General features: G+C 41.9%; 1 protein-coding gene across 2 annotated transcripts in view; it reads right to left on the reverse strand.

The window, feature by feature from the left end:
* The window catches only part of PKP2 (plakophilin 2), a 66112-nt gene that overhangs the window by 29625 nt on the left and 9985 nt on the right, over positions 1-26502 (reverse strand). For both annotated transcript variants that reach the window (XM_038413233.2, XM_038413224.2), the window contains exons 3-5: positions 25566-26281; positions 18185-18323; positions 10709-10916 (exon numbers count right to left, since the gene is read on the reverse strand). In XM_038413233.2, coding sequence (XP_038269161.1) covers positions 10709-10916; positions 18185-18323; positions 25566-26281 — 1063 coding nt within the window. The remainder of the gene's footprint in view (positions 1-10708; positions 10917-18184; positions 18324-25565; positions 26282-26502) is intronic.

Below are 26502 nucleotides of genomic sequence, written 5' to 3' on the forward strand. Positions count from 1 at the left end.
CTAATGAATAGTCCCCTCCCCGCCACTGGACAATGGGTGGCAGAGGCTCCCAGGAGGGGAAGGGCTACGTAGTGTCCCTCAGCGAGTGTCTCCTCCTTTGCTGCTGAGACTGGCTCCCCTCGCCACCAGTCCCATCAAGTTCCCCCCACTCATTGAGGCAGGTGGGCGGCATTTCTCTCAGCTTGTCCACTCTCCCAACCAGACATACTCTTCTCCTACAATTAATTTGCAACTTCCTTCCCTGCCTAAAAAGAATCTGCAGTTAATTGGCATGCATGTTAAACTGGGGGCAAATCAAAGTTTTCCTTTCTTTAATAGGTACAATGCAATTATGAAGCTAACAACTCCATGACTTCCAGTGTGACTCTGAGGAAGTCACTTCACCTTTCTGTGACTAGGCCAGAGATCCACAGAAAATGCCACAGGGAAACCTGCAGTTGTTTGCCACATCTGGATAAAACACACTGGCTCAATGCTACTTCCAATCCCCTAGCAGGACTAGCATCATAGGCAGTCAGGTTGGTGTGCTGACATGGCTTCCTCCTCTCACCCTCTGCTGGGGTTCACAGAGTACATGGCAGAAGGTAGCAGCTTGCTGTAAGCAGCATACCTCGCCACAATGTTTCACAGCATAATTTACATCTTTCATTAAGGGGTACATCACACATAGTATGATTGTTCCCAGCTCCATTTCCCGACCTCATGTGTCAGTCCATGCCATCCATTTGCAGTTTGCTACTTGTTGCCCTGTCTATTGATTCTATAGCATTATATGGATTATTTAGAGAAGCTTATTAACATTCTGTAATTTGGAAGTTATTACAAGAGCCACACTGTGCACAAGGGAGATAATTACACTTAGGAAAGTTGTTCTTTCTCAGACTTTAAAGCCAGAAGAGACCTTCATGATTGTCTAGTCTGACCTCCTGCATGTTGCAGGCCACAGAACCTCACCCACCCACTCCTGTAATAGACCCATAACCTCTGGCTGAGGTTACTGGACTCCTCAAATCATGGTTTAAAGACTTCAAGTTACAGAGAATCCCCCATTTACTCTAGTTTAAACCTGCAAGCGACCCATGCCTCATGTTGCAGACGGAGATGAAACCCCCCCCACCCCCAAAGTCTTGCCAATCTGACCTCGGGAAAAATTCCTTCCCAGCCCCAAATATGGTGATCAGTTAAACCCAGAGCATGTTGGCAAAACCCACCAACCAGATACCTGGGAAAGAATTCTCTGTAGTAACTCAGAGCCTCCCCATCTAGTGCTCCATCTCTTGCCATTGGGGATATTTGCTAATAGCAGGCACAGATCTGCCACATGCCTTTGTAGACAGTCTCATCATAGCATCCCCTCCATAAACTTATCAAGCTCAGTCTTGAAGCCAGCTAGGTTTTTTGCCCTGATTGCTCCTTTTGGAAGGCTGTTGCAGAAGTTCACTCCTCTAATGGTTAGAGACCTTCATCTAATTTCAAGCCTAAACTTGCCGATGACCAGTTTAGATCCATTTGTTCTTGTGTCTTAGATCCATTTGTTCTTGTGGTGCTTAGTTTAAATAACTCCTTTGTCTTCCTGGTGTTAATCCCTCTGATGTATTTATAGAGAGCAATCATATCTCCCCTCAGCCTTCCTTTGGTTAGACTAAACAAGCCAAGCTCCTGGAATTTCCTCTCATAATGTAGGTTTTCCATTCCTCGGATCACCCTTCTAGCCCTTCTCTGCACCTGCTCCAGTATGAATTCATCTTTCTTAAACATGGGAGACCAGAACTCATATGGTATGCCAGATGAGGTCTCACCAGTGCCTTTTATAATGGTACTAACACTTCCCTGTCTCTACCGGAAAAATGCCTGTCCTAGGATTGCATTAGCCTTTTTCACGGCCGCATCACATTGGTAGCTCATAGTCATTCTGTGATCAACCAATACACCCAATCTTTCTTCTCCTCTGTCACTTCCAACTGATACGTCTCCAAGTTATAGAAAAAATTCTTGTTGTTAGTCCCTAAATTCATGACCTTAAACTTTGCAGTATTAAATTTCATCTCATTTCTATTTCTCCGGTTTTCTAGGTCCTCCAGATATTCTTGTATGATCTTCAAGGAAAGGGCAGGCGCTAACAGGATCAAAGACCCGGGTGAGGACAGATCTCTTTGCTACCCCAGAAGGGAATCTTCCGTTTTAGACTGTGTGACTTGGCTGGAGGGCTGTGCCAGTGAAGACCCACCTAATAAGGTCAATAACCAACAGGGGGCGCCTGGGGAAGGAGAGCTTACAGGATCACACCCAGCTGAAAGGAGGCACTCATGAGAGGCGAGCATCCCTGTGACACTTCGCTATCCTTGTAATATTTTTATTAGTACAGTTAGCAAAAGTACAAACACTCCAACCCAGCAAAGTAGATAGAGGTAATACAAGATGGTCAATACATCTAGTGTCTTTAGGGGAACTCCATTGCCCTGTTGGGGTCTGTGTGTGTGTGTGAGAGAGAGAGACACACATACACACAGAGTGGAGGTAGTCTCCCAGCATATTAGGAACCGAGAGATAAATTTTAGTCTTGTGAGAACTGGCTTAGTTTTAGCCAATTAAATCTACATTAACAGTCCTGCCACTAACTAATTAGTGACCTTGAAGTTGAGCTTCTAAGGTTGGGATCCACTGCACTCATGTTTATGAAAATTAGATAATCTTTCTGTCATTTGGTGGAGAATAAATATTACATAAAGAATTTTTGACCAAAGACTTCCTGACCCTCTTTGCAGAGGGAATAGCTAACTAATACTCTTTAAAGTCTAGCAGTTTCCTCAAATTTACATTCTTTCCCTCCAGGGTCGGCTCTAGGATTTTTGCCGCCCCAAGCAAAAAAATTTTTGGCTGGCCCTGCTTTTTTTTCGTGCCCCCCCCCCGGCTCCACCCCAACTCCGCCCCTTCCCAGCCCCTTCCCCAAATCCCCAGCCCCGCCTCCTCCCCCAGCCGTGCCGCATTCCCCCCCCCATTACTTCCTGCGCCGCCACTCTGCTTCTCCCCCTTCCCTCTCAGGCGAGGGAGAGGCAGCATGTTCAGGGGAGCAGGATGATCAGAGGTGAGCGGGGGGGGGCAGGCGCAGGAAGTAATGGGGGGGGGGTAGAGGAACCTCTTCCCGCCCCAGCTCGCCTCCGCTCCACCACCGCCGTCTTCCCCGAGTGTTCGCTGCTGCTCCGCTTCTCCTCCCTCCCAGGCTTGCTGCGCAAAACAGCTGTTTCACGCGCAGCAAGCCTGGGGGAGAAGCAGAGCGGCAGCACGCTCAGGGGAGCAGGCAGGGCGGAGCGGAGGCGAGCTGGGGCACATTTCTAGGGGCAGCATGGCCGGCGCCGGAATGCCGCCCCTAGAAATGTGCCGCCCCAAGCACCTGATTGTTTGGCTGGTGCCTAGAGCCGGCCGTTTCCCTCAGATACAGAACTCTGGTGCTGTGCTTCCTATACAGCACTAGAAACACAGAGCCTTCCTGCCCTGGTCTTATACAGAGATTACAACATCATTAAGGAAAATCACAGGCTCTAGGCTGTGAGAGATTCTAGGATAGGAGTCTCTCACTTTCACAGGAGTTAAGTCTGGCACTGCCAGACTTAATAAGACATTCACAGATGTCTGACGGCAGGATAATTACAGGAATAACTCTGGGAATTTTTCCCATTGACTAATTTGCAGTCATTAACAAGTAATTAATATAAGATATAGTGTGAAAAACAGACTGGGCTGTCATGCTAAAAGGTGGGAACCTCTGGCATGGAATTCTACACCACAACCCCTCCCTTGAAGTATATGGTCACTGTGATTACCTTACACAGTCATGATGATATTCCATTAGTCCAATGGCATTCACAGTTGAAGTCACAAAACTAGTGGGTGAACCTCAAACTGGAAGCATCACCCACTCAGTGAAATTGATGTCAGAGGGCTGTCCCATCTGGGTTCAGAATAAAGCACAATGCATCGGATCACTGAAAATATCTTTGGTTCTATAGTTTCTGTAACCCTGAATCATAGGGTCCCATCAACCTGGGACAGTGATCAGTTCCAAAGAGGTTTAGTACATACAGAAATATGACAAAGCTACACTGTCCATTAAAATTAAGGACTATTTGATTCTGCAACGAAGATAAGATTGTGGCATCCAGTTTCCTTTTGCTTTTAAAAGATCATCCCTCATCCCTTGCAGTCTATGGGAGTTTAGAACATCTGAGAACATCCTGCTTTATGCAAATGTAAGGGGACTGTTGCCCCCTTACTAACATTCAGTGGGAGCGTTTTGGTTGGCTAGCTCCCAGTACTAAAAAGGGGGAAGGGCCAATGGGGAATCAGGACCCTGAGACTGACAGCCCCCAGGAACAATGGGGAGAGGCCACTGCTCCAGGTCAGCCTGAATGACAGGGCGGGCAGGCTATCAGGAGGCCAGGGAGGTCCCGTCCTCCGTGTGAGCTGGAATTGCCTGGGTCAGACAGAGTGGGGCCGAGCTAAGGAGAAAGCAGGGGTCCAAGCTGAGCTGTGCCAGATGCAGTGAGAGCAGACCCTTTCCTGGGAGCAGAGCTGCAGCCCCAAAGCCAGAGGCACAGCCTAGAGAGAGCAGACTTGCCCTGAGAGGAAAGCTGCAGCTACCAGAGCCAGAGGGGCCAGAAAAGCAGCCCAAGAAGCAGGTCAGTGCTGGGAGCAGAGTCACAGAAGCAGCCTGCAGAGGAGACCTGTCCTGGGAGCAGAGCTGCAGCAACCAGAGGCAGAGGGGTCAAAGAAGCAGCCCAGGGAGCTGGAGGCAGAGCAGCAGCAGTGCAGAGACAGAGTGATGCAGCTGGGGCTGGAGCAGTCCAGAGCTGGGTGCGGTGAGCAGCTGGAGAGAGTGAGGGGGACCCTGGGCAGCAGGCCCAGCACAGAGAGATGCCTCAGCCAAGAGACTCTGCAGGTCAGGCTTGGATTGTAACCCCGACAGGGCGAGAGCGACACTGGGAAGAAGGGTCCTACCACTTAGAGCCTGAGAGCGTCTGAGCACCACCAGAGCAAGTGTCCAACCCACAGCATCCCTGCAGCACAGCCAGGGCCTGAGAAGAAGGCCTGGGACTTACAAGGAACAGACTGTGAACTGCCCTGACATTCCGGAGATAGGTTTCAGAGTAGCAGCCGTGTTAATCTGTATTCGCAAAAAGAAAAGGAGGACTTGTGGCACCTTAGAGACTAACAAATTTATTTGAGCATAAGCTTTCGTGAGCTACAGCTCATTCATTGGATGCATTCAGTGGAAAATACAGTGGCGAGATTATTTATATATACAGAGAACATGAAACAATGGGTGTTATCATACACACTGTAAGGAGAGTGATCACTTAAGATGAGCTATTACCAGTAGGGGGTGAGGGGGAGGAAGAAAACCTTTTATAGTGATAATCAAGGTGGCCATTTCCAGCAGTTGACAAGAACATCTGAGGAACAGTGAGGGGGGGTGTATGTGGGGGAGGAAATAACATGGGGAAATAGTTTTACTTTGTGTAATGACCCATCCACTCCCAGTCTCTATTCAAGCCTAAGTTAATTGTATCCAGTTTGCAAATTAATTCCAATTCAGCAGTCTCTCGTTGAAGTCTGTTTTTGAAGTTTTTTTGTTGAAGAATAGCCACTCTTAGGTCTGTAATCGAGTGACCAGAGAGACTGAATGTTCTCCGACTGGTTTTTGAATGTTCTAATTCTTTACGTCTGATTTGTGTCCATTTATTCTTTTACGTAGAGACGGTCCAATTTGACCAATGTACATGGCAGAGGGGCATTGCTGGCACATGATGGCATATATCACATTGGTAGATGTGCAGGTGAACGAGCCTCTGATAGTGTGGCTGATGTGATTAGGCCCTATGATGGTGTCCCCGAATAGATATGTGGACAGAGTTGGCAATGGGCTTTGTTGCAAGGATAGGTTCCTGGGTTAGTGGTTCTGTTGTGTGGTTGCTGGTGAGTATTTGCTTCAGGTTGGGGGGGCTGTCTGTAAGCAAGGACTGGCCTGTATCCCAAGATCTGTGAGAGTGATGGGTCGTTCTTGAGGATAGGTTGTAGATCCTTGATGATGCGTTGGAGAGGTTTTAGTTGGGGGCTGAAGGTGATGGCTAGTGGCATTCTATTATTTTTTTTGTTGGGTCTGTCCTGTAGTAGGTGACTTCTGGGTACTCTTCTGGCTCTCAGAGAAGCAGCCGTTTTAGTCTGTATTCGCAAAAAAGAAAAGGAGTACTCGTGGCACCTTAGAGACTAACAAATTTATTTGAGCATAAGCTTTCGTGAGCTACAGCTCACTTCATCGGATGCATCTGATGAAGTGAGCTGTAGCTCTCGAAAGCTTATGCTCAAATAAATTTGTTAGTCTCTAAGGTGCCACAAGTACTCCTTTTCTCTTCAAGCTCTGTCAATCTGTTTCTTCACTTCAGCAGGTGGGTATTGTAGTTGTAAGAATGCTTGATAGAGATCTTGTAGGTGTTTGTCTCTGTCTGAGGGGTTGGAGCAAATGCAGTTGTATCGTAGAGCTTGGCTGTAGACAATGGATCATGTGGTGTGATCTAGGTGAAAGCTGGAGGCATGTAGGTAGGAATAGTGGTCAGTAGGTTTCCGGTACAGGGTGGTGTTTATATGACTATCGCTTATTAGCACCGTAGTGTCCAGGACGTGAATCTCTTGTGTGGACTGGTCCAGGCTGAGTTTGATGGTCGGATGAAAATTGTTGAAAAGCAGCATCACTTACCCCATAACCTCAGCCGTGCAGAACACAATGCCACCCACAGCCTCGGAAACAACTCTGACATCATAATCAAAAAGGCTGACAAAGGAGGTGCTGTTGTCATCATGAATAGGTCAGAATATGAACAAGAGGCTACTAGGCAGCTCTCCAACACCACTTTCTACAAGCCATTACCCTCTGATCCCACTGAGGGTTACCAAAAGAAACTACACCATCTGCTCAAGAAACTCCCTGAAAAAGCACAAGAACAAATCCGCACAGACAAACCCCTGGAACCCTGACCTGGGGTATTTTATCTGCTACCCAAGATCCATAAACCTGGAAATGCTGGACACCCCATCATCTCAGGCGTTGGCACCCTGACAGCAGGATTGTCTGGCTATGTAGACTCCCTCCTCAGGCCCTACGCTACCAGCACTCCCAACTATCTTCGAGACACCACTGACTTCCTGAGGAAACTACAATCCATCGGTGATCTTCCTGAAAAGACCATCCTGGCCACTATGGATGTAGAAGTCCTCTACACCAACATTCCACACAAAGATGGATTACAAGCCGTCAGGAACAGTATCCCTGATAATGTCACGGCTAACCTGGTGGCTGAACTTTGTGACTTTGTCCTCACCCATAACTATTTCACATTTGGGAACAATGTATACCTTCAAATCAGTGGCACTAGGATGGGTACCCGCATGGCCTCACAGTATGCCAACATTTTCATGGCTGACTTAGAACAACGCTTCCTCAGCTCTCATACCCTAATGCCCCTACTCTACTTGCGCTACATTGATGACATCTTCATCGTCTGGACCCATGGAAATGAAGCCCTTGAGGAATTCCACCATGATTTCAAAAATTTCCATTCCACCATCAATCTCAGCCTGGACCAGTCCACACAAGAGATCCACTTCCTGGACACTACAGTGCTAATAAGCGATGGTCACATAAACACCACCCTATACCGGAAACCTACTGACCGCTATTCCTACCTACATGCCTCCAGCTTTCACCCAGATCATACCACACGATCCATTGTCTACAGCCAAGCTCTACGATACAACCGCATTTGCTCCAACCCCTCAGACAGAGACAAACACCTACAAGATCTCTATCAAGCATTCTTACAACTACAATACCCACCTGCTGAAGTGAAGAAACAGATTGACAGAGCCAGAAGTGTACCCAGAAGTCACCTACTACAGGACAGGCCCAATAAAGAAAATAACAGAACGCCACTAGCCATCACCTTCAGCCCCCAACTAAAACCTCTCCAATGCCTCATCAAGGATCTACAACCTATCCTGAAGGATGACCCATCACTCTCACAGATCTTGGGAGACAGGCCAGTCCTTGCTTACAGACAGCCCCCCAACCTGAAGCAAATACTCACCAGCAACCACACACCACACAACAGAACCACTAACCCAGGAACCTATCCTTGCAACAAAGACCGTTGCCAACTCTGTCCACATATCTATTCAGGGGACACCATCATAGGGCCTAATCACATCAGCCACACTATCAGAGACTCATTCACCTGCACATCTACCAATGTGATATATGCCATCATGTGCCAGCAATGCCCCTCTGCCATGTACATTGGTCAAACTGGACAGTCTCTACGTAAAAGAATAAATGGACTCAAATCAGATGTCAAGAATTATAACATTCAAAAACCAGTTGGAGAACACTTCAATCTCTCTGGTCACTCGATTACAGACTTAAGAGTGGCTATCCTTCAACAAAAAAGCTTCAAAAACAGACTCCAACGAGAGACTGCTGAATTGGAATTAATTTGCAAACTGGATACAATTAACTTAGGCTTGAATAGAGACTGGGAGTGGATGGGTCATTACACAAAGTAAAACTATTTCCCCATGTTATTCCCCCTCCCACATACACCCCCCCCCACTGTTTCTCAGATGTTCTTGTCAACTGCTGGAAATGGCCCACCTTGATTATCACTACAAAACGTTTCCTTCCTCTCCCCCACCCCCTGCTAGTAATAGCTCATCTTAAGTGATCACTCTCCTTACAGTGTGTATGATAACACCCATTGTTTCATGTTCTCTGTGTATATAAATAATCACCCCACTGTATTTTCCAATGAATGCATCCGATGAAGTGAGCTATAGCTGACGAAAGCTTATGCTCAAATAAATTTGTTAGTCTCTAAGGTGCCACAAGTACTCCTTTTCTTATTCCAGAGACACTGTTTGTGATGTTCCCTGCCACAGAGCGGGTTGATGTGTTTCCTTTAACCTTTCCCATTTTTCCTTACTCTTTTTAAATTAATTGTTGATTAAATAACTTTCATTTGCTTTAACTTGTATGTAATGGTCAGTGGGTCAGAGAAGTGCCCAGTGCAGACAGAGTACCCCAGAGTGGGGACACCCTAGCCCCTCTCCTAGGTGACCACAGCAGAATTGGGGGTTGAGCCCCCCCAGGAATCCGAGGCCCAGTCTTGTTGGGGTTATGAGGACTCTGCTGGACAGGATAGTGGAAGGGGAGTCTTCAAGGGCCGGGAGACCACTGAGTAAAGGAAGTGGGAGCGAGGACTCAGATCCTTTCGCTAGCCCACTTCACCGGGGTAGTGCAGAAGCCAGGAAAGTTCCCCACAAGAGCGGGACTGTTCCCCCGCTTACACAAACTGACACCCGCTGTGTGCTTAAACATTTTCCGAACAGCTATTCTCCAACTCATTAATATCAATACTCATGTTCAGTGGTAGCTGTAACTACAGAATTGCTGAATCTAAATTTTGTATTGAGAAGTTAAAACAGAGTAATAGTCACAAATATCTTGGCCTACACTACCACTTCTCTTGCTTTTGCCCTAGCACTGTGCAGCTCCTTTGATGGCAGGAATGATGGAACTACCAGTATCCACATGGCACAGGCATTTTTACCACCATGTCTTCTCATGCTGGGATTGGATCAATGGTGATGGAAAGAGTGAACATTCCCAGTGTAAATGCACTACTATACACAGAGAGAATGTGTTGCATATGAAAGGACCTGAGGGACCTGATTTTGGAGTTGCTGCATGCAACGAACTCTCATGCATTTTAATGGTGCCGTGGCTGTACTGCCGGACCAAGACAGGTGATAACATGAGGCTTCATTTCCAGTCCTTAGGAAGCACAATATTTCAAACACTTAAAAAAGACATCTTCAAGTGCCATCATTTTAATAGCTTTTCAAGTCAATATTTTTACTCTCCTCTTGTTTGAGAGTAAAAATATCTTAACATAAAATCCCTTCAGTCTCCCCATTTTGTCTTTCTCCATTTGTGAAAGAACACAGACAATTTTTTCCTTTGTGCATTAAAGAACATTAACATGGCTCCTTGTTTGCTTATTTTCTAGTTTGTACACCACTGCCATAGAGAAATATCGGGGAAGTGTTTGTCCATTGACTGGATGCTATGGAGCCAACAGGCAGCGCTCACAGAGTGATCTTTTTCTCTGTGTGAAATGGTGACTTAAGTTCTCTCACAAACTGGAGTCAAGCTGTCAGGAGGTCAGGGCAGAGCTGCAAGGGGCCCAAAGCTGCTGCAGAGATACAGGACATCGGTGCCAGCAATCCTCTGTCCCTAGTGGATTTCTCAGAGCGGCATGAGTCTGAAAGATCCCCGCACTGTCTTCTCCTGAGTTATAGGCCATTGAGCCCCGCCAATGTAAGGAGTCAGAAGAAGATCAGAGAAGGGAAATTGCAGTTTCCTGGCCCCTATGTGGCTATTACTCCCTAGGAGAACAAACTGGCCTTGAATAAACTTCAGGGTTTGGTTGAGGACAAGCACCCTAACTAGTTGACAGTGTCCCTTTAAATCCTTGTTCTTCTCCCGGTTATGCTTGACCCATCAATCATCCAGCTAAATAAACAAACACATATATTACAGCAAGCCTGTGCACTATGTAGAACACTGCAGACTTGCATACAAATACTCTGCAAATATTACCTGTTATCTGCTTTTTAGTTTCCACATCCTTGGTTTGTCTGAGTACACGGAGCAGGACTGGGATCCCGTTCTGCTCAGACACTTCTAGTTTGTTGTCATTGTCCTCATATACCAAGTTCCTCAAAGCTCCGCATGCCACACGCTGAACATCCTCATTCTGTGTTTTCAGAAGCTGTAGAAGCCTGGGAATGCCACCAAGTAAATAAACCTGGGGAAGGAAACCAAAGAGAGGTGTTTTCATTGTTTACATACAGGGAAAAAAATGCCTTCTCAAATATAGCTTCTCTAAGCTTTTTCATTTGCTTACGTCTAACAATGGGCTGAATGATTTGAAGCTCTGATAGTTAACAGTTACATGACTGTAACTAGAGCTGAGTGAATAACAGTTTTTAGTTCAGTGGTGGAACTGCAAAGTCTGGAAAAAAAAATTGGTTAGTTTTGAATGGAAAGTAATTTTTTTCAGGTTTTCCTATTGAAATGAAAAACCAATTTTTTTTTGTTTGGATTTAATGCCATTTCAAAATCAAATAGGTCATTTAGAAAATAAATGTCAAAACACTTTGTTTTGAAAATGTTTTTGGCTTTTTAAAATTTCCCTCCCCTTTATTTTGTATCTAGCCTAAATTATTCATCAAATGTGACCCAGATTTCTGAGTGTTTTCAGTTACCCCAAAACTGCATTTTTCAAATGTGCTATTCCCCTCCCCTGAATAAAAGAGTATGCCCAGCTCTAATTGTAAATTTTGTTATGGGACCCATTATCTTAGGGCTTCTGTATAAGTCACAGTCAAAATCCACAGCTCAGGGCGGTAACATAGTTTAAAGGGTGGGGCTGGAATTAAAGAGAGCAAAATTCTGTTCCCAGATACGCCACAGTCTTGTGCAACCTCATGTAAGTCATTTAACCTCTTTGTGCCTTAGCTTCTACATCTATAAAATGGGGATGATGATAATTCTGCACCTCACAGGGTTGTCCTTAGATTTAATGCAATAATATTTGTAAAGTGCTTTGAGCTTTGTGGATGAAAGATGCTACAGAAGTTCAAAAATTATTATTTTCCCATGCTAGCCAGCCTGCTGGAAAGGCTGCAGCTTTCCTTCTTGTCCCTTGCTGCATGAGCTGAAGGCATAAGAAATAACCCATGTTACTGACTAGGCACTTCTTATCAGTAACACACTCTACAAGACTTTAATAAAAAACACAAAAAGCCTCAGAGTACATACACCTATAAATTAAATAAATAAATCTAGACAATTCTTAAGTCACTGCAGTACCTATAGAAGAAATCTCTCTTCAATCTCTTTTTTAGAAGACCAGGTACTGAGGATCTCACTCAAAAAGAATGCAAAATAAAAAGAGCATTTTATACCACAGCAGCAGTAGGGAAATAAAATATTTTTCAGGGATTATATGCTGTGGCAACTCTCAGTATCCCAGTTAACCCAAGATGTGGTGTAAATGAGTTTTGGCTTCTTCAGGAACAAGTTTCTTATGCAGTACGTCTTGCAGTCAAGCACAATTAAGAATGGTTTAATCCAATATCCCATAATGCAATCGGGTCTTTTGGACAAACTCATTCTTGTGTAGCAAGGGTTGTACGTACAAGACTTAGAAACGGGATATAACTATTAGGGGTAGCATGGAGCCGTATGATAAAAAGAATTTAATCTAACTGGCAACTGCTGAGATCAGGAAGAAATGATATGCAACAAAGCCTCCTGTTATCTTCATGCCCTGCAAAGTACTCTGCATGCCTGCCTTTGCTTTGACTCAGCTGCCTAAAAGGTAAAGTTTCCTGCTAATACACTACTGACTTGGTTCCCTATGCTTTCAGCACTCTGATTCTCATAGAGTGAACTAGAGAAATAGCCATCTCTCATGATAAGTGGAGCACAAACACTGAGGGCCAATTTGCTTACTGCTACAAAACTGACATGTCCCTTTGACATTGCTTTCTTAGTTTTGTTGTTTTTCTTTAAACATTTTTACCTGCTTTCTTTTTCTAATTGTCAGTGACTCTAGAGCTCATGAAAGCTACTGGCCTATTTATATCCACCAAACAACAGAAGGCCATGCTCTCAGATGAAGAAGGGGCCACAGGACCTAACAGATTACAGGGAACAAAGAATAAAAATATGGAGACAGGTGCAGCTGAAAGGGTTAAAACAAGGGAATCCGAAAGGAACACCAAATAGAGAACCCCAGACAACATCCACTGCTTTAAGAAGGAATCTAAGGAGTCAATGAACACCATCCAGAGGAACTCTGTCTGGATGTGTGAATGGACCAGGGAAAGGTAAAAGGCCCCACAGTCAAGCTTCCAGACCCGGAGGCTGAACTCTTTTGTTAACCCACACAAGTACAACACAAGCAACAGCAATACAAGCTTCCTTAAGCTCTGGTCTGCTGGGCCTGTCCTTCACAACCCATTCTGAGACTCTCTGCGAAGACTGAAAATAAGGGTGCTAGTTATGCCAGTAGTTTTTAAAATGCAGACATTGGTCCAGCAAGAAGTAGATTAAGACCACCAAAGAAGTGAACAAGGTTTGGTCTCTGCTAACCTAGATTTTATTTAGGGTTTCTGATTTTTGTTTTTAACTGATAAACATTCCCACTACCAAAAAAATAATAATAATAAAAAAAATCAGTGTTTGTCTAATAAACACTGGAAATGGTAACTTGCAGCTAAGGCTTGTCAACACAGAGCAGTAATGCAGACCATAGGGGGTGTGATTTCTAAAGCTCACTAGTGTGTGCTGGTGCACACTAGGGTTCCTGAATGTGCTTTGATATAGTGCTGTTTGAATCATAACTACATTAAAAGCATAATCGGCACATTACAAAGACATTATTCTTCACAGTATATACAGGGTTCTGGTTTTTTGGGGTTTATTAATTTCATTTTTTAATTTATGAGTTTTATGTAGATGTCTAAAAACTGGGTTTTTTGAGGCTCTCTCTGGGTATAAACTGTAAAGAGTAATGTATACTTAATATTATATGTTATAATGTATATACAGTAGTATATACTGTAATGATTAATCTCTTTGTAATGTTCCCTAGTGCGCTTTAACATTATTCTGTTTCAAAGAGTACAAAGTTAAAGCACAGCAAGGAATGTTTAGTGCACATCAGCAGGGTCTATACAAGCCAATTAATGCACAACATGTTAATGTGCTTGAGAAATCACACCACTGTAGTCTGTATTAAAGCTCTGTGTAGACAAGCCCTTAGATCCAAGTAACCATTTCTGGTGTTTTTTCCAGTGTTTATTGGATAAATACTGACATTTTTTTAAAAACAGGGGCATTTTATCATGTTTATCAGTTAAAACCTAAAATCCGAAGCCCTAAGTATACATTAACATAATGCAATATGCATTATTTATTACCATATACACAAGGAGAAAGCCCAGAAACATGCTGATTTTTTCACATCTACATAAAACTCAAACTGCTAAAAATAAACCCAGAAAATGGAATGAATAAACTCAGAAAAAAAGAAGCCTAAGTGTATTTGAGCTGGGACCTAAGTAGGAAAATGCTCTGTAGCATGTAACCAACACAGTAAGCCATATAATCCCTTCAACATCTGGCATTTAATGAAACAAGTAATAATCCATCCATACATAAGATTAGTATACATAGCAACATAACATGTTCCCAGAAAAAGACTACATTAAAATGGAATTAAAGCTGAGAGTACATATCAGTAACTTAGGGTAGACTACACTACAAGGCTGTTGTAATTAGCTCAAAACCAAGGAAACCCAGGAAATTCACACTTAGAGATTACATTTAAAGAAAATCCAAACACGTTATGGTTTGGTAATGCACAGTTTAGGGTACCCAATCAACCTTAACTCTGCCCTGTACTGACACCATAAAAGGGGGAAAAGTCAAATGTGTCTTCAAAACTCATTTAATCTAAGCAGGGTCCACAAACACGAACAAGCTTTAAGCATTATTGTATTGCTCTTGCATTGTTGTCATTTCAGAGCAGAATTAAGATTTCTGCAGAAGGAGAAACTTTCAGTTATAAGAATAAAGGGGGGAAATAGTAAGTATTAATCTGGAAAAAATTCAATGTAGCTTATGAGTTTTAACTATATGAGAAGTTTGAAGGACCTGTGACAGGGCAGAGTTAAGGTGGTCCAGGAATTTCCTTGTTTATTTTTCAATTTAAAAAATTCACACATGAACCCTAAACCAGAAATTCAAAGGGAATGTTGCCCTGTAATATTTCTAGTGATTTGAAGATATAAAATATCAACCTTTTTTATATGTAGATAGTAATTTTAACTTTTATGACCAGGTTCTTTGACACACTCTTGACTGCTTTGCCCCAATCTGGAGCAGCAAATAGCAGCCAAAGCATATGGGGCTAGTTAAAATAGGTTTACAGCTGCTTTATTTAGCCAGAGCAATGCAAATCAGCCAGAGTGTACACCCTGTTTCCCCCTCCCTCTGATCCTCCAAATTCCCCTACCTCTTCCACCCCCCCTGCACCACAAACCTCCACCCATCCAATTTCTCTCTCCCTCCTGCATCTTTGTGCATTATCCTGCATGTACATACCTGCTTACTTCTGCCTCCTGCACCCCTTACATTTATAGATTCATAGATACTAAGGTCAGAAGGGACCATTATGATAATCTAGTCTGACCTCCTGCACAACGCAGGCCACAGAATCTCACCCACCCACTCCTGCATGCACTCGCATTACTTTTCCCTCTCCTCCCAGCCTACCAGTTGAGTACATCTGGTGCAAAGGACAGCTTTTGAAAAGATGTTAGGATTAACGGCAATTTTTTGCCATTATTTTCCATAACTGAAAGTTTGTCACAAAGAACTGCCCCTTTCAAAATGGCTACCACCTCCCCTTGTTCTCAATGGGACTGAGGACACAGCTGTCCTCAGGGAAAACTCCCATGGTGGCCCCCTATGCTGTGCGGAGGTAGAGACATTCAGAACCATTGAGAACAATATGAGAGAGAGAGAGAAGATCCCTTTCTTAAAATGGCCACCAGTGGAGGTCAGCAGTAATGTCAGTCCCACTGACACCAACTGGAGAAAGAAGCCATTTTGAACGAGGGAGGTTCTTCGTGGTATTCTCTGTAGGCCATTTTAACCTTTCAGCCTCTACTGCAGGAGAAACTTTCAGTTATAAAGAACAACAGGGAAAAATGATCCTTTGATCCTTATCATCCATTCATCTATCTATTCAAAATATCCCAATATTTTAACTTTATGGGATGCTTGAAGAGTCTGTGTTATTGTGTCACTGAGTTTTTTGGGGGAAATGAAAAAACAAGTTTGGTACTAGATACTCTCTTTCTTTAAAGGACCCATTTTTAATTAGTTTCAATTCCTAAACAAACTAACAGATTTACTTGTAAATTCTCAGAAAATTCATTCTGTATTAATTGCAGTAATTTTGGGGAGGATACACTGTATTTCTCTTATAATAATAAAAAGGTTGATTCTCTGCTTTAAGTGCAAAACTCAACTCAGCCTTACCTATGGAGTTACTACAGACACCTCCACAGTTACACAAGATCATAGTAAAAAATAAAGCACTCAATAGCATCCAATATATCGTGAAAACTGATCACACAAAATACTCAGTTGCTGGGTTCCAGATGTCATAAAACATGGACTAGAAGGAATGGCGTGCATACAGTCTACATTCTCCCACCCCCACTTCCAACTGTGGAACACTATATTCCTGAGACAGCTGCTGATCCAAGGATAGAAGAATTTGTTAGGGGAACATTCCACAGTTCACCATGATCAGCATTTTTACTGTATGACAAAAGTGGTTTCACAATCAACAGAGATAAAAATGCTTATATTGTAAGTTAATGCTTCTATTTAACACAGTTTTCTATGTAATTCAGCTTTTATGTAAAATAATCTAATAGGGCTCTTTAAAATAAAGAAATCTGTGTCACTTATCTGTTTGCTATTCCAATGGTTAAAAGTCTAGTAAGAGTGATTAAACAGTAATATACAAAGCAGACAAACCCAGCACATGTAATTGTCTACACAATGACTTCATAAGACAGCATGCTGAGCAGTAACAAGATCGATGTATAACTATTGTTTCTACTTTGTATGTCTTGGGAGTGTATACAAACACTTGCGTTATTTAGGAGGAAGGTGGGCTTTACCAGATTTTGTATTTTTTTCAGGCTTTCATTCCATTAAAAACAGCAAGACCACCTCCCCAAATCTAGGCTTTCCTACATTATCAAGATTTGAGATCATCCGGTATAATTCTTACTACAATCCCTTGCTGAGGGTTTGGCCTTAATAAAGATTTGTTAGACCCATCTGCTGAGCAAGTGAATCTCAATCCAACACAAACACTACTGCTAAACCCCGAAAAGGTACTGTACAAATCTAGGTCTTAACTTCGCAGCTCAGGTCCATATCACCTCAACTATAAACAGAATACAGCCATAAAAGGCTTAGATTTCAAACTTGGGTGATCAAACTTAGATGCCCACATTTGTATTTAGGCACACAAATACCTGTTTTAGTCATCCAAGTACTGGTTTAGGTATCTAAAATGGACACTTAGTTACTAAATGTAGATTTTGTCCAAGATCTTTTTTAAAAATCACGTCTAAAGTGAGGCTTTTAAGTTCATATTTAGGTGCGCCTGGGAGCTGCTGGGGGCTCAATAGTTTTGAAAATGAAGCCACTATTTAGATGCCTTAATATGAATTTAGGAGCATAACTCTGGGCACATATCTTTTAAAAAAATATTGGAATTAGTGGACCATAATTGATCATTTTCTTCTCAAATGAGGAATCACACTACTCACTTTACTATATATGTATATGTAATTTGCTATGCTAGGTTCAGCAGGTTATGTGGGGTTTTTTTTGGTTTGTTTTTTTAAATTATTATTTATATGCCCAATCCTCAGATACTGTAGTGCTAAATAATCGGGTAACTGATTTCTCAACTTAAATGAGAAAGACCCTTAGATAATTTTGCTCTTTCACATTATCCCACAGTGTATACTCCTATCCAAACACCACAGCACACTTTGATTTCCACAGGCACAATCAAAGTACACCATTTTCTTTCTACCTAGGTATTTATCAGGCTGTCATCTCCACTGTAACTGAACATATATATTAATGAAATTGTCCCTCATTTTTAAAAAACGGAGAAGGGAGAAGAGAAACAGAAAATACATATTAATTGTATGGTAAGCACAACTGCTTGCACATACTAAATAGAGGGCCAGATTTTTTCCCAGTTTAAATTGGAGCCATTCTATTGACTTCAATAATGCTGGAGTAAATTGCAGCAGCAGAGAGTCTGGCTTAGAATGTTATTTATTGTTTGCCATGATGCTTAAATTGTCATTTTCTTTCAGTGGCAGACAACACAGTATAGTAAATGCAGAGCATTCCTTGCTCTACTAGCATGAAGTTGATATGAAAACAATTACTCACTTTCCTTCTGGCTTCTGCTTTCTGGAAGCACTCATGCTGTATAAAATTAACCGCAGCAAGGATCTTGGGTAACGAGGATGTCTTTTCAGTGTCCAGAGTGTTCACTGCGAGCTCCAGAGTCATCTCCCTTTCTGGACTCCTAAATATACAGCCATGGAAGTTATGGTGAATCAAGATGGCAGAATACCAGCATTCAGCCAGTGTTTTTTTACCAGGCAATTCATAACTATCAACACTCTTTAGTTATACTTAGACTATGATGCTCCTTCCAGTAACAGGAGAGTTGAGAAAGGTCATGGTATCCATAACTGCCTAACGCATGCTTTGGAAAAAATCCCAACAAATGGAGTTGTTATAACATGAAGTGGGTCAGTACATGATAAATCCTGCCAGAATTATGCAACCACAGCAGAAGTTCCCAAGTCCCCCTCCTTGTGAGGTGCAGAGCAATCTCCGCTCCCACTGACCTTAGGAGATGCATAGCACCATGAAGGATTGGGCCCCACGGGAGGCCAAATTAGAAAGAGTGTTCGTTTGTAACTGTCGGGATTCTCTGATGCTTATTTTTCTCTGCAATACCATTATGATGGCATACACTCACCATGTCCTGTCCTTTCTCAGCTGCTCTGTGCATGGAATATCTGCTGCATTGCCCTTGGGTTTTTGGGGGGGGCTTGAAAATTGCTTTTGTTTCAGACAGACAAACAAAATTATTTTCCACTCACTGAATGAAACATAAAATTGCCTCACAGGAGCATTCAAAAGTATGTTCCCATTTTCCCCCTAATTGCCAGCACCTTTGCCTGAATGATGACTACATCAGGCAAAATGTTAAAAGCTGGAAGGAGAAGTCACCAGGCCCATGTGTTGTCAATAAAATGTATCTACAGGGGATGTAAGCCAATAAAATGCATACATGTGCATGTGTAGAACTAGGACAGGTAAGGTACATCTCTCATTCCCTTTCACCCCCAGCACATTTCTCTACAATGTAACCAGAGCTGGCCAGGAAACTGAATTTCAGTTCCATGAAAATTTTTGAGTTTTCAGAAAAGAAATTCATTCTGAATTGAGACAAAAACCCAAAAATTTTCATGGAACTGAAATCCCGCCAAAATAATTTATTTTGGCAACAACAAAGCATGGTGTTCCAAAACAAAATATATTCCTGGAATCTCTGTTTGCTTATCTGGTGATCTGCAGCTGAACCGAGGACTCAGGAAGCCCTGGCTGCTCTTGACTGAAATTAACAAGAATCTCCTCAGATTTGCTTATGCCCACCACTGAATAACATGGTGAAACTGACCAGAATCTTGTCCTCAAGATAACAGTGGAAAGCCAGTTGCCATAGGACCCTGGATCAATCAGAAGGCATAAGATGTGATGAATATGGCTGCAAGAACAGCACAGAGAAGGAAAACAACCGTGACATCATAAGAATGGCCATACTGGGTCAGACCAAAGGTCCATCCAGCCCAGCATCCTGTCTTCCGACAGTGAACAATGCCAGGTGCCCCAGAGGGAGTGAATCTAAAAGATAATGATCAAGTGATCTCTCTCCTGCCATACATCTCAACCTTCTGACAAACAGAGGCTAGGGGCACCATTCATTGCCCATCCTGGCTAATAGCCATTAATGGACTTAACTTCCATGAATTTATCCAGTTCTCTTTTAAACCCTGTTATAGTCCTAGCCTTCACAACCTCCTCAGGCAAGAAGTTCCACAGGATGACTGTGCGCTGAGTGAAAAAGAACTTCCTTTTATTTGTTTTAAACCTGCTGCCCATTAATTTCATTTGGTGGCCCCTAGTTCTTATATTATGGGAACAAGTAAATAACTTTTCCTTATTCACTTTCTCCACACCACTCATGATTTTATAGACCTCTATCATATCCCCCCTTAGTCTCCTCTTTTCCAAGCTGAAAAGTCCTAGCCTCTTTAATCTCTCCTCTTATGGGACCAGTTCCAAACCCCTAATCATTTTAGTTGCCCTTTCTGAACCTTTTCTAATGCCAATATATCTTTTTTGAGATGAGGGGACCACATCTGTACGCAGTATTCAAGATGTGGGTGTATCATGGATTTATATAAGGGCAATAAGATATTCTCCGTCTTATTCTCTATCTTTTTTAATGATTCCTAACATCCCATTTGCTTTTTTGACTGCTGATGCACACTGCATGGATGTCTTCAGAGAACTATCCACGATGACTCCAAGATCTTTCTCCTGATCAGTAGTAGCTAAATTAGCCCCCCATCATATTGTATGTACACTTGGGGTTATTTTTTCCAATGTGCATTATTTTACATTTATCCACATTAAATTTATTTTGCCATTTTGTTGCCCAATCACTTAGTTTTGTGATTCATCCATATTACAAATGAAATACACTCTTATGTCCCGAGGTCTCCACTCTTTTTTCATTTATTATGAATCATGCAATCTCCTGTCTTCTCGTCTTCTCTGAATTAGTGTTTTGAACGGATCTATTTAACAGACAGGTGCCAAGGAGTGCTCTTGAAGGACATAGACATCTGCTAGGCATATCAATAATACCTTTGAAAAGGATAGGACAAAAATGAAAGCTGAAGTGAAGGAGAAACTGGAGGAGGGTGTCAAATGGAAGGGAGGAATAGAAACAGACTTATGAGCAAAAATAATATCAACATGGGTGAGCTTCTCTTGTGCACCAAACTGTGCTTGGCGCCAATTACAGCACCCTGATTCTCATGACTGGCCCTGGCACCAATGCAATTTAGTGCAGCTGCTGAGGTACTCTAAATTGCAACATTGGTGTAAGGATCTTACAATTGATCAAATCATACATAATGAACCTGAACAGCACTGAACTGATAAAACTGAATCACATTCCTTCCTCTTACTTCCCTTAATGTGAGCCAGAAAAGTACACCCTTTCCCACTCTTTTTGCTACAAAAGTAGGCTTGATAGCAGGACATGTACATCAGGAACAGCTAATCCATGGCACTGAGATCAGTCAAGAAAGACAAGGTCATGTACTACCCAAAATGAATACACACAACTCCCATTTAAGTCAGTGTAATTCTGCAAGGTGATCTAGAGCAATATGTGGTTCACTAAAAGTCTTTCTTCATGGCGGATATCTGCATTCACCTGTCATACCCCAAAACCTCCATCCTGTTGTTGTGTACTGCAGTCCTTGCACTAGTCATCATAGAGTAGCTGCGATACACCATTTTGTCTGATAATTTTAAGGTGGCACTCAGCACAAATAGAATGATGACTCCAGAAGGAACTGCTCTCTAAACAGCTGTGTAACATCAAAGGGCAGCAGCACTCCAGGAAATCTCTAAACCTTTGATATGAGAATGGTTCTGGTGTATCATTCTATTGGCATGTCCAAAAGATAGCGCTAAGTGTCTCTATGCCCTGTGCTCTGTATTCACAGTGTTAGCTAAATATTCTGTAAATGTTTTAAAATGCTTGTATTTTATATATAAAGAGTTTAATGTTTTTATATCCTCTCAGTTAATCTTTAAAGAGACCGGAGTAGGATTGAATCCTTAAGTTTTAAATAACTTCCTGCACACAGCTGTAAAATACACAGTGTGTGCTTTATTGTAAGGCTAACTGCTGAAATTTTCTAAGGCTTAATGCTTTACTCAAATCTTAGATTAAGAGATATTTGGGGAAGGGGATTGCTTACTCTGTGTGAAATCCTGCCTCCATCGAAGTCAATGACAAAACTCCAATAAACTTCCATAGAGGCAGGATTTCATCCTCTGTGCCTTACATGAGTAATGCCCTGATCCTACTCTCATTTATTTAATTAGTGCAGAATCAGACCCCAAAGAGTCAATAAAGTACTACAGAATTGGACTCATAACATTGAATTATCCATCATTTACTGGAAGAGAAAGACCTATCTGATTCTTCTTCATCTGTGGTGATTACTATTACAGAATAACATTTGCAGGGCCAAATTTTGTTTTTGGTATCACTGATGTAAACCCAGAATAAATCAATTTATGCTCACAGTTTATTGCCTTGACTTCAGTGTAGTTACACTACTCAATTTACAATGGTGTACATGAGAGCACAATGTGTCTGGTATCTCTTATATTTAATTCTACATTATGTTGTGCAGTCTGTAAAAATAGATTGACCATGTTAATATGGAATAGAATGAACTGTAAAAAATACTCTACTTAAATGTTATTCACATCTAGAGATTTTTTTTAATAAGGGGGAATTTGTAGAGTTTGTAATTACCATTTTTGTAGGTGCCTGAACATAACACACCTGCAGAACACAGGTATCTTATTATACACCAGCACCTGTAACAAATCTATTCTTAACTCACTATTTAAAGACCATTTACATGATTATAATTTATTCTTTACTTTTTGTCTAAGATCAAGTGTACTATCAAGTGATACATTTCTTTTCAGGGAGTATATCTTGACTATTTTTCTTTTCCAATCTCTAACTAATATGACCCATCATATAGGTTCTTATACTTCGAGTAGATGCCATATCCTTATGGAAATTTAAGGATTTTCATAATATGGCTGTAATTCAAAATTGCAATTTAGGGCACTTGAACATCTAAACTTGGAGCATATAGGTATTTAGATACTCAAGTGACCTATAGGCTTCCCACAATTATTTGTGCCCATAATTTGCGGTTGCAAAAATAGAGAGTACCCGCAAAAGCTAGGCTGAAAAAATTGGCTGTTAATTGGCTGTTCATTTTCAAAGAGGGCCTCAATCTGGCCACTAATTTTGCCTCTGTACTTGAACATGGTCACAATCAGTTATAGGCACAACAACAGAATACACAGTTGCAGGTGTGAACAACAATTTTGCCAACAAGCCTTATAGTCTGACATCTAAATTCTAGTATTTGTGCCCACAATTAATTGCAAACACAAATGTTATTCCAGCACAAAGCTAAAGGATTTTGTTTTGTTTTTAAATTGTGGCCCTTGAAGTGTTGTTACCTGTGGGAGATACAAGTCAAGTTGTTCGCTAACTGGATTTTGGCATTTACTTTTGGGTACTGCCTTGAAAACTCATCCTCATGTTGTCTAATTGTGAATCGTTTCTATATTTTGTTCTATGCTGCTCCTCTAATTTTATAAAAAAACCTTCTCTATAAAAATATACTGGTGTCTAGGTAAAGCACTCCTCTTTCCCTTGAATGAGTTTAGTTTGAAACAAGTCCAGAGCTAGGTCATGATTCTGGAAAGCACTTAAGCACATGTTTAACTTTAAATACATACTTAAGTCAGTGGGACTTAGGCATGTGTGTAAGTGCTTTCATGAATCAAGGCCTTAAGGGAGAAACAAATCCACTTAAATTACCATTTAACAGTTAATAGTAGCCTATACAGGAAAATATAATATGAGGGCCTGATGCATTCTGCCTGTGGAATCCAAGATGTGGGCTTATGCAGTAGAAATTTCCTCTGGTGTTGGGAGCAAATGGTATAAACATGCCCCCAGTCTGTACACTGCTGGGGGACCTGGAGTCAACTGACACTACTCACATAGTGAATAGAGTCAGCCTGAGAGAGCATGGGACCAGGGTACCCAGGAGATGCTCTGATTTACTGTATCTTCTGGGAAGTCTCAGACAGTGGCTGCTTCCCCCAGCAGGGCCTTTGAAGGAGGGCAGCAATGGGACTTGTGTCTGCCTTATCTCCGGGATAAATGTCTCTGCTCTAGCAGCTTGACCAAGGGTGAATCAAATCCAGCATTTAACACAACTGAAAGTCATACAATGGAGAAGTGAACTGGCATGGATAAAATAAGAACTGGCCTAAATCTTGAGCTAAAACTTGAACCAACTCCTTCCTCTGCACCTCCCCCAAAAAACACTTGTTCTGAGTTTTTTGTTTTTTAAAAAAGTGTGGCTAGTTTTTATTCTGATTCTTTCATTTTCCTGTGTTTCTGTACTTCCTGGTTCTGACTAGGACCAGAAGTGCCATAACACCTCAAGGCAGACCATTCGCAGAACTGGCCAACTGGACACAGGAAGTAAGGAATACTCATGAGAGAGGCTCTTCCCGAGAGTTTTTTAGGACAATTTCGCTGACCAACCAGGGTTCAGATATTTCTTTTCAAGTACAAATAAAGTCTGAATTTTTGCATGCATATCCCAACTGAAATGAACAGTCAAACCTTTTAAGGTTCAGCCAGTCACTTCCTCAGACCTAGTCAGAGGATACATACGAAATTCAGTTGTCAGCACTGCCTGCTCCATAGCCTCAGTCATCTTAATCCCTTAACCTTGCCTGCTTTAAAAGAGCAACAGAATCATATCAGGAATTCAGTATTTTTGTTTAAACAGGCTGTATTTTGACTGGAATCATTTTACTGTATGATAACTTGTCCTGACCTGGCAACACACGGAACAATGCTCTACTCTGATACTGCAAACCTTAATGATCTGTACACTTAATTTCTCGGTAAACAAATGATGCTGTAGCTATCTGATCAGAAATGTTCAAGCTCCATAGCAAAACTCCATCAAATAGAATAGCAAACATAAAAAAAAAAATACAAAAGCAAATAAAGCTTTGGAAAAAAAGGAATTTGAAGGACACACACTTGTGGGGAAAAAAAGGAAATTCTCTAATTACACTAAAAGAAAAGGAGTTCTTGTGGCACCTTAGAGACTAACAAATTTATTTGAGCATAAGCTTTCGTGAGCTACAGCTCACTTAGCTCACGAAAGCTTATGCTCAAATAAATTTGTTAGTCTCTAAGGTGCCACAAGAACTCCTTTTCTTTTTGTGAATACAGACTAACACGGCTGCTACTCTGAAACCTCTAATTACACTGTTGGTGCTAGCAGAACAATTAACATTTAAATTACATGTACAATAAAACATGAAATATAGTAAACTGTGTAATATTCTTCTGGTTATTAAACCGTTCAATCTATATAAGAACAGTCAAATGAACCAGAGCTGAAATGATCTGATCTACCCAACAGCACAAGGCCTGTCAATATGTTATTGCAAGTTAGACGGTAAATTATTCAAGGCAAATAACATGTCTCCCTATATGTTTGACTAGTGCCTAGCACAATGGGACCCCAGTCATGAGGCTTTTGACACTACAGTATATATAGTTAACAATAATCGTAATAATAATAATTTTCCCTTCTTCCATCCATTCATCCAAAATAAGAGTCCAAAAAGAAATCATAAAATGACTCTTCCACACTGAAATATTTTAGATTGAGTCACTGGCCAGAAATGCATCTATTCTTGTGAACTGATGGACTGGGATCATTTCTTTTTTTTACTAGGAAACACGTGGGGTACAAAATCCATATGAAATCGTCCAGGTATTTGTGAACTGGAGAAAATTTAGAGTCGGACTTACCCTAGCTGAGGTCCACTGGAGACTGCTTTCCCAGTGTGTGAGAGAACATTTTCTGCTTCTGCTGCTGCCGCCACCACAGCTGCAGTCATTGTCATCCTCTTCCCACCTGTTTCAGCAGTAGCACTGGTCCCTGCAGCTGGCTGGGGAGTTTCCCTCATGGACTGTGTGCTTCTGAAGGTACTTTGTTGCCAGCTGGACTTCAGAGACTGCCTGTTCTGAAATCCAGGCTGGGAAGCAACGGGTGATCTGACTTGTCCCACAGCATTACCTGTAGTCAGGTAGTTCTCTTTCTCCAAGAGGTTCGTCATACTGCGACTGAATCCAGCTTGTGGGTATATAGATACACTTGGGCTGGTGCAGGTACTGTCAAAGACTGTGTCATTAAAAGGTCCTCTATGGAACTGGGTTTGATAAATGTGCTCTCTGATTGCAGAATCATGATTACCATGACCAACAATCTCAGAGCGAGCATATCTTGGTGGGACAATAACATTGGATCTCCTGCTATCACCATGCCTTGGAGTGAATCCAACTTGGTTTCCCCTGTTGTAGCGGAAATCATTGTATACATATGCCAGCTTCTCAGGATCTTTCTGAGGAGAAACTTCTAATCTCTTCAGAGGCTGCCTTTGGTACCTTTCTTCCATGGTCTTGTATGAATCATATTGTGTGGCTGTATTCCCCCAGCCATTTCTATAAGTGATTGGTAAGCTCACCTGTACAAAAGAACCAAAAAAAGGACAAAAGTCACCAGAAGAACAGAGCTTTTTTGGTTTTCTTAACGATTATTTTATAATTTGGGTGGATAAAATGTTTTGCCAGTTATTAGTAGAATAGTACAATAAAACGTGAACTTCAATCAAACATGCAGATGACAATGGGTTTTATTGCACTTCTTCATTAACCCCCACTGAAACAAGGAGGGAGTGCATTCTAG

This window comes from Dermochelys coriacea, chromosome 1 (assembly GCF_009764565.3).
Source record: "Dermochelys coriacea isolate rDerCor1 chromosome 1, rDerCor1.pri.v4, whole genome shotgun sequence".
Lineage (NCBI taxonomy): Eukaryota > Metazoa > Chordata > Testudines > Dermochelyidae > Dermochelys > Dermochelys coriacea.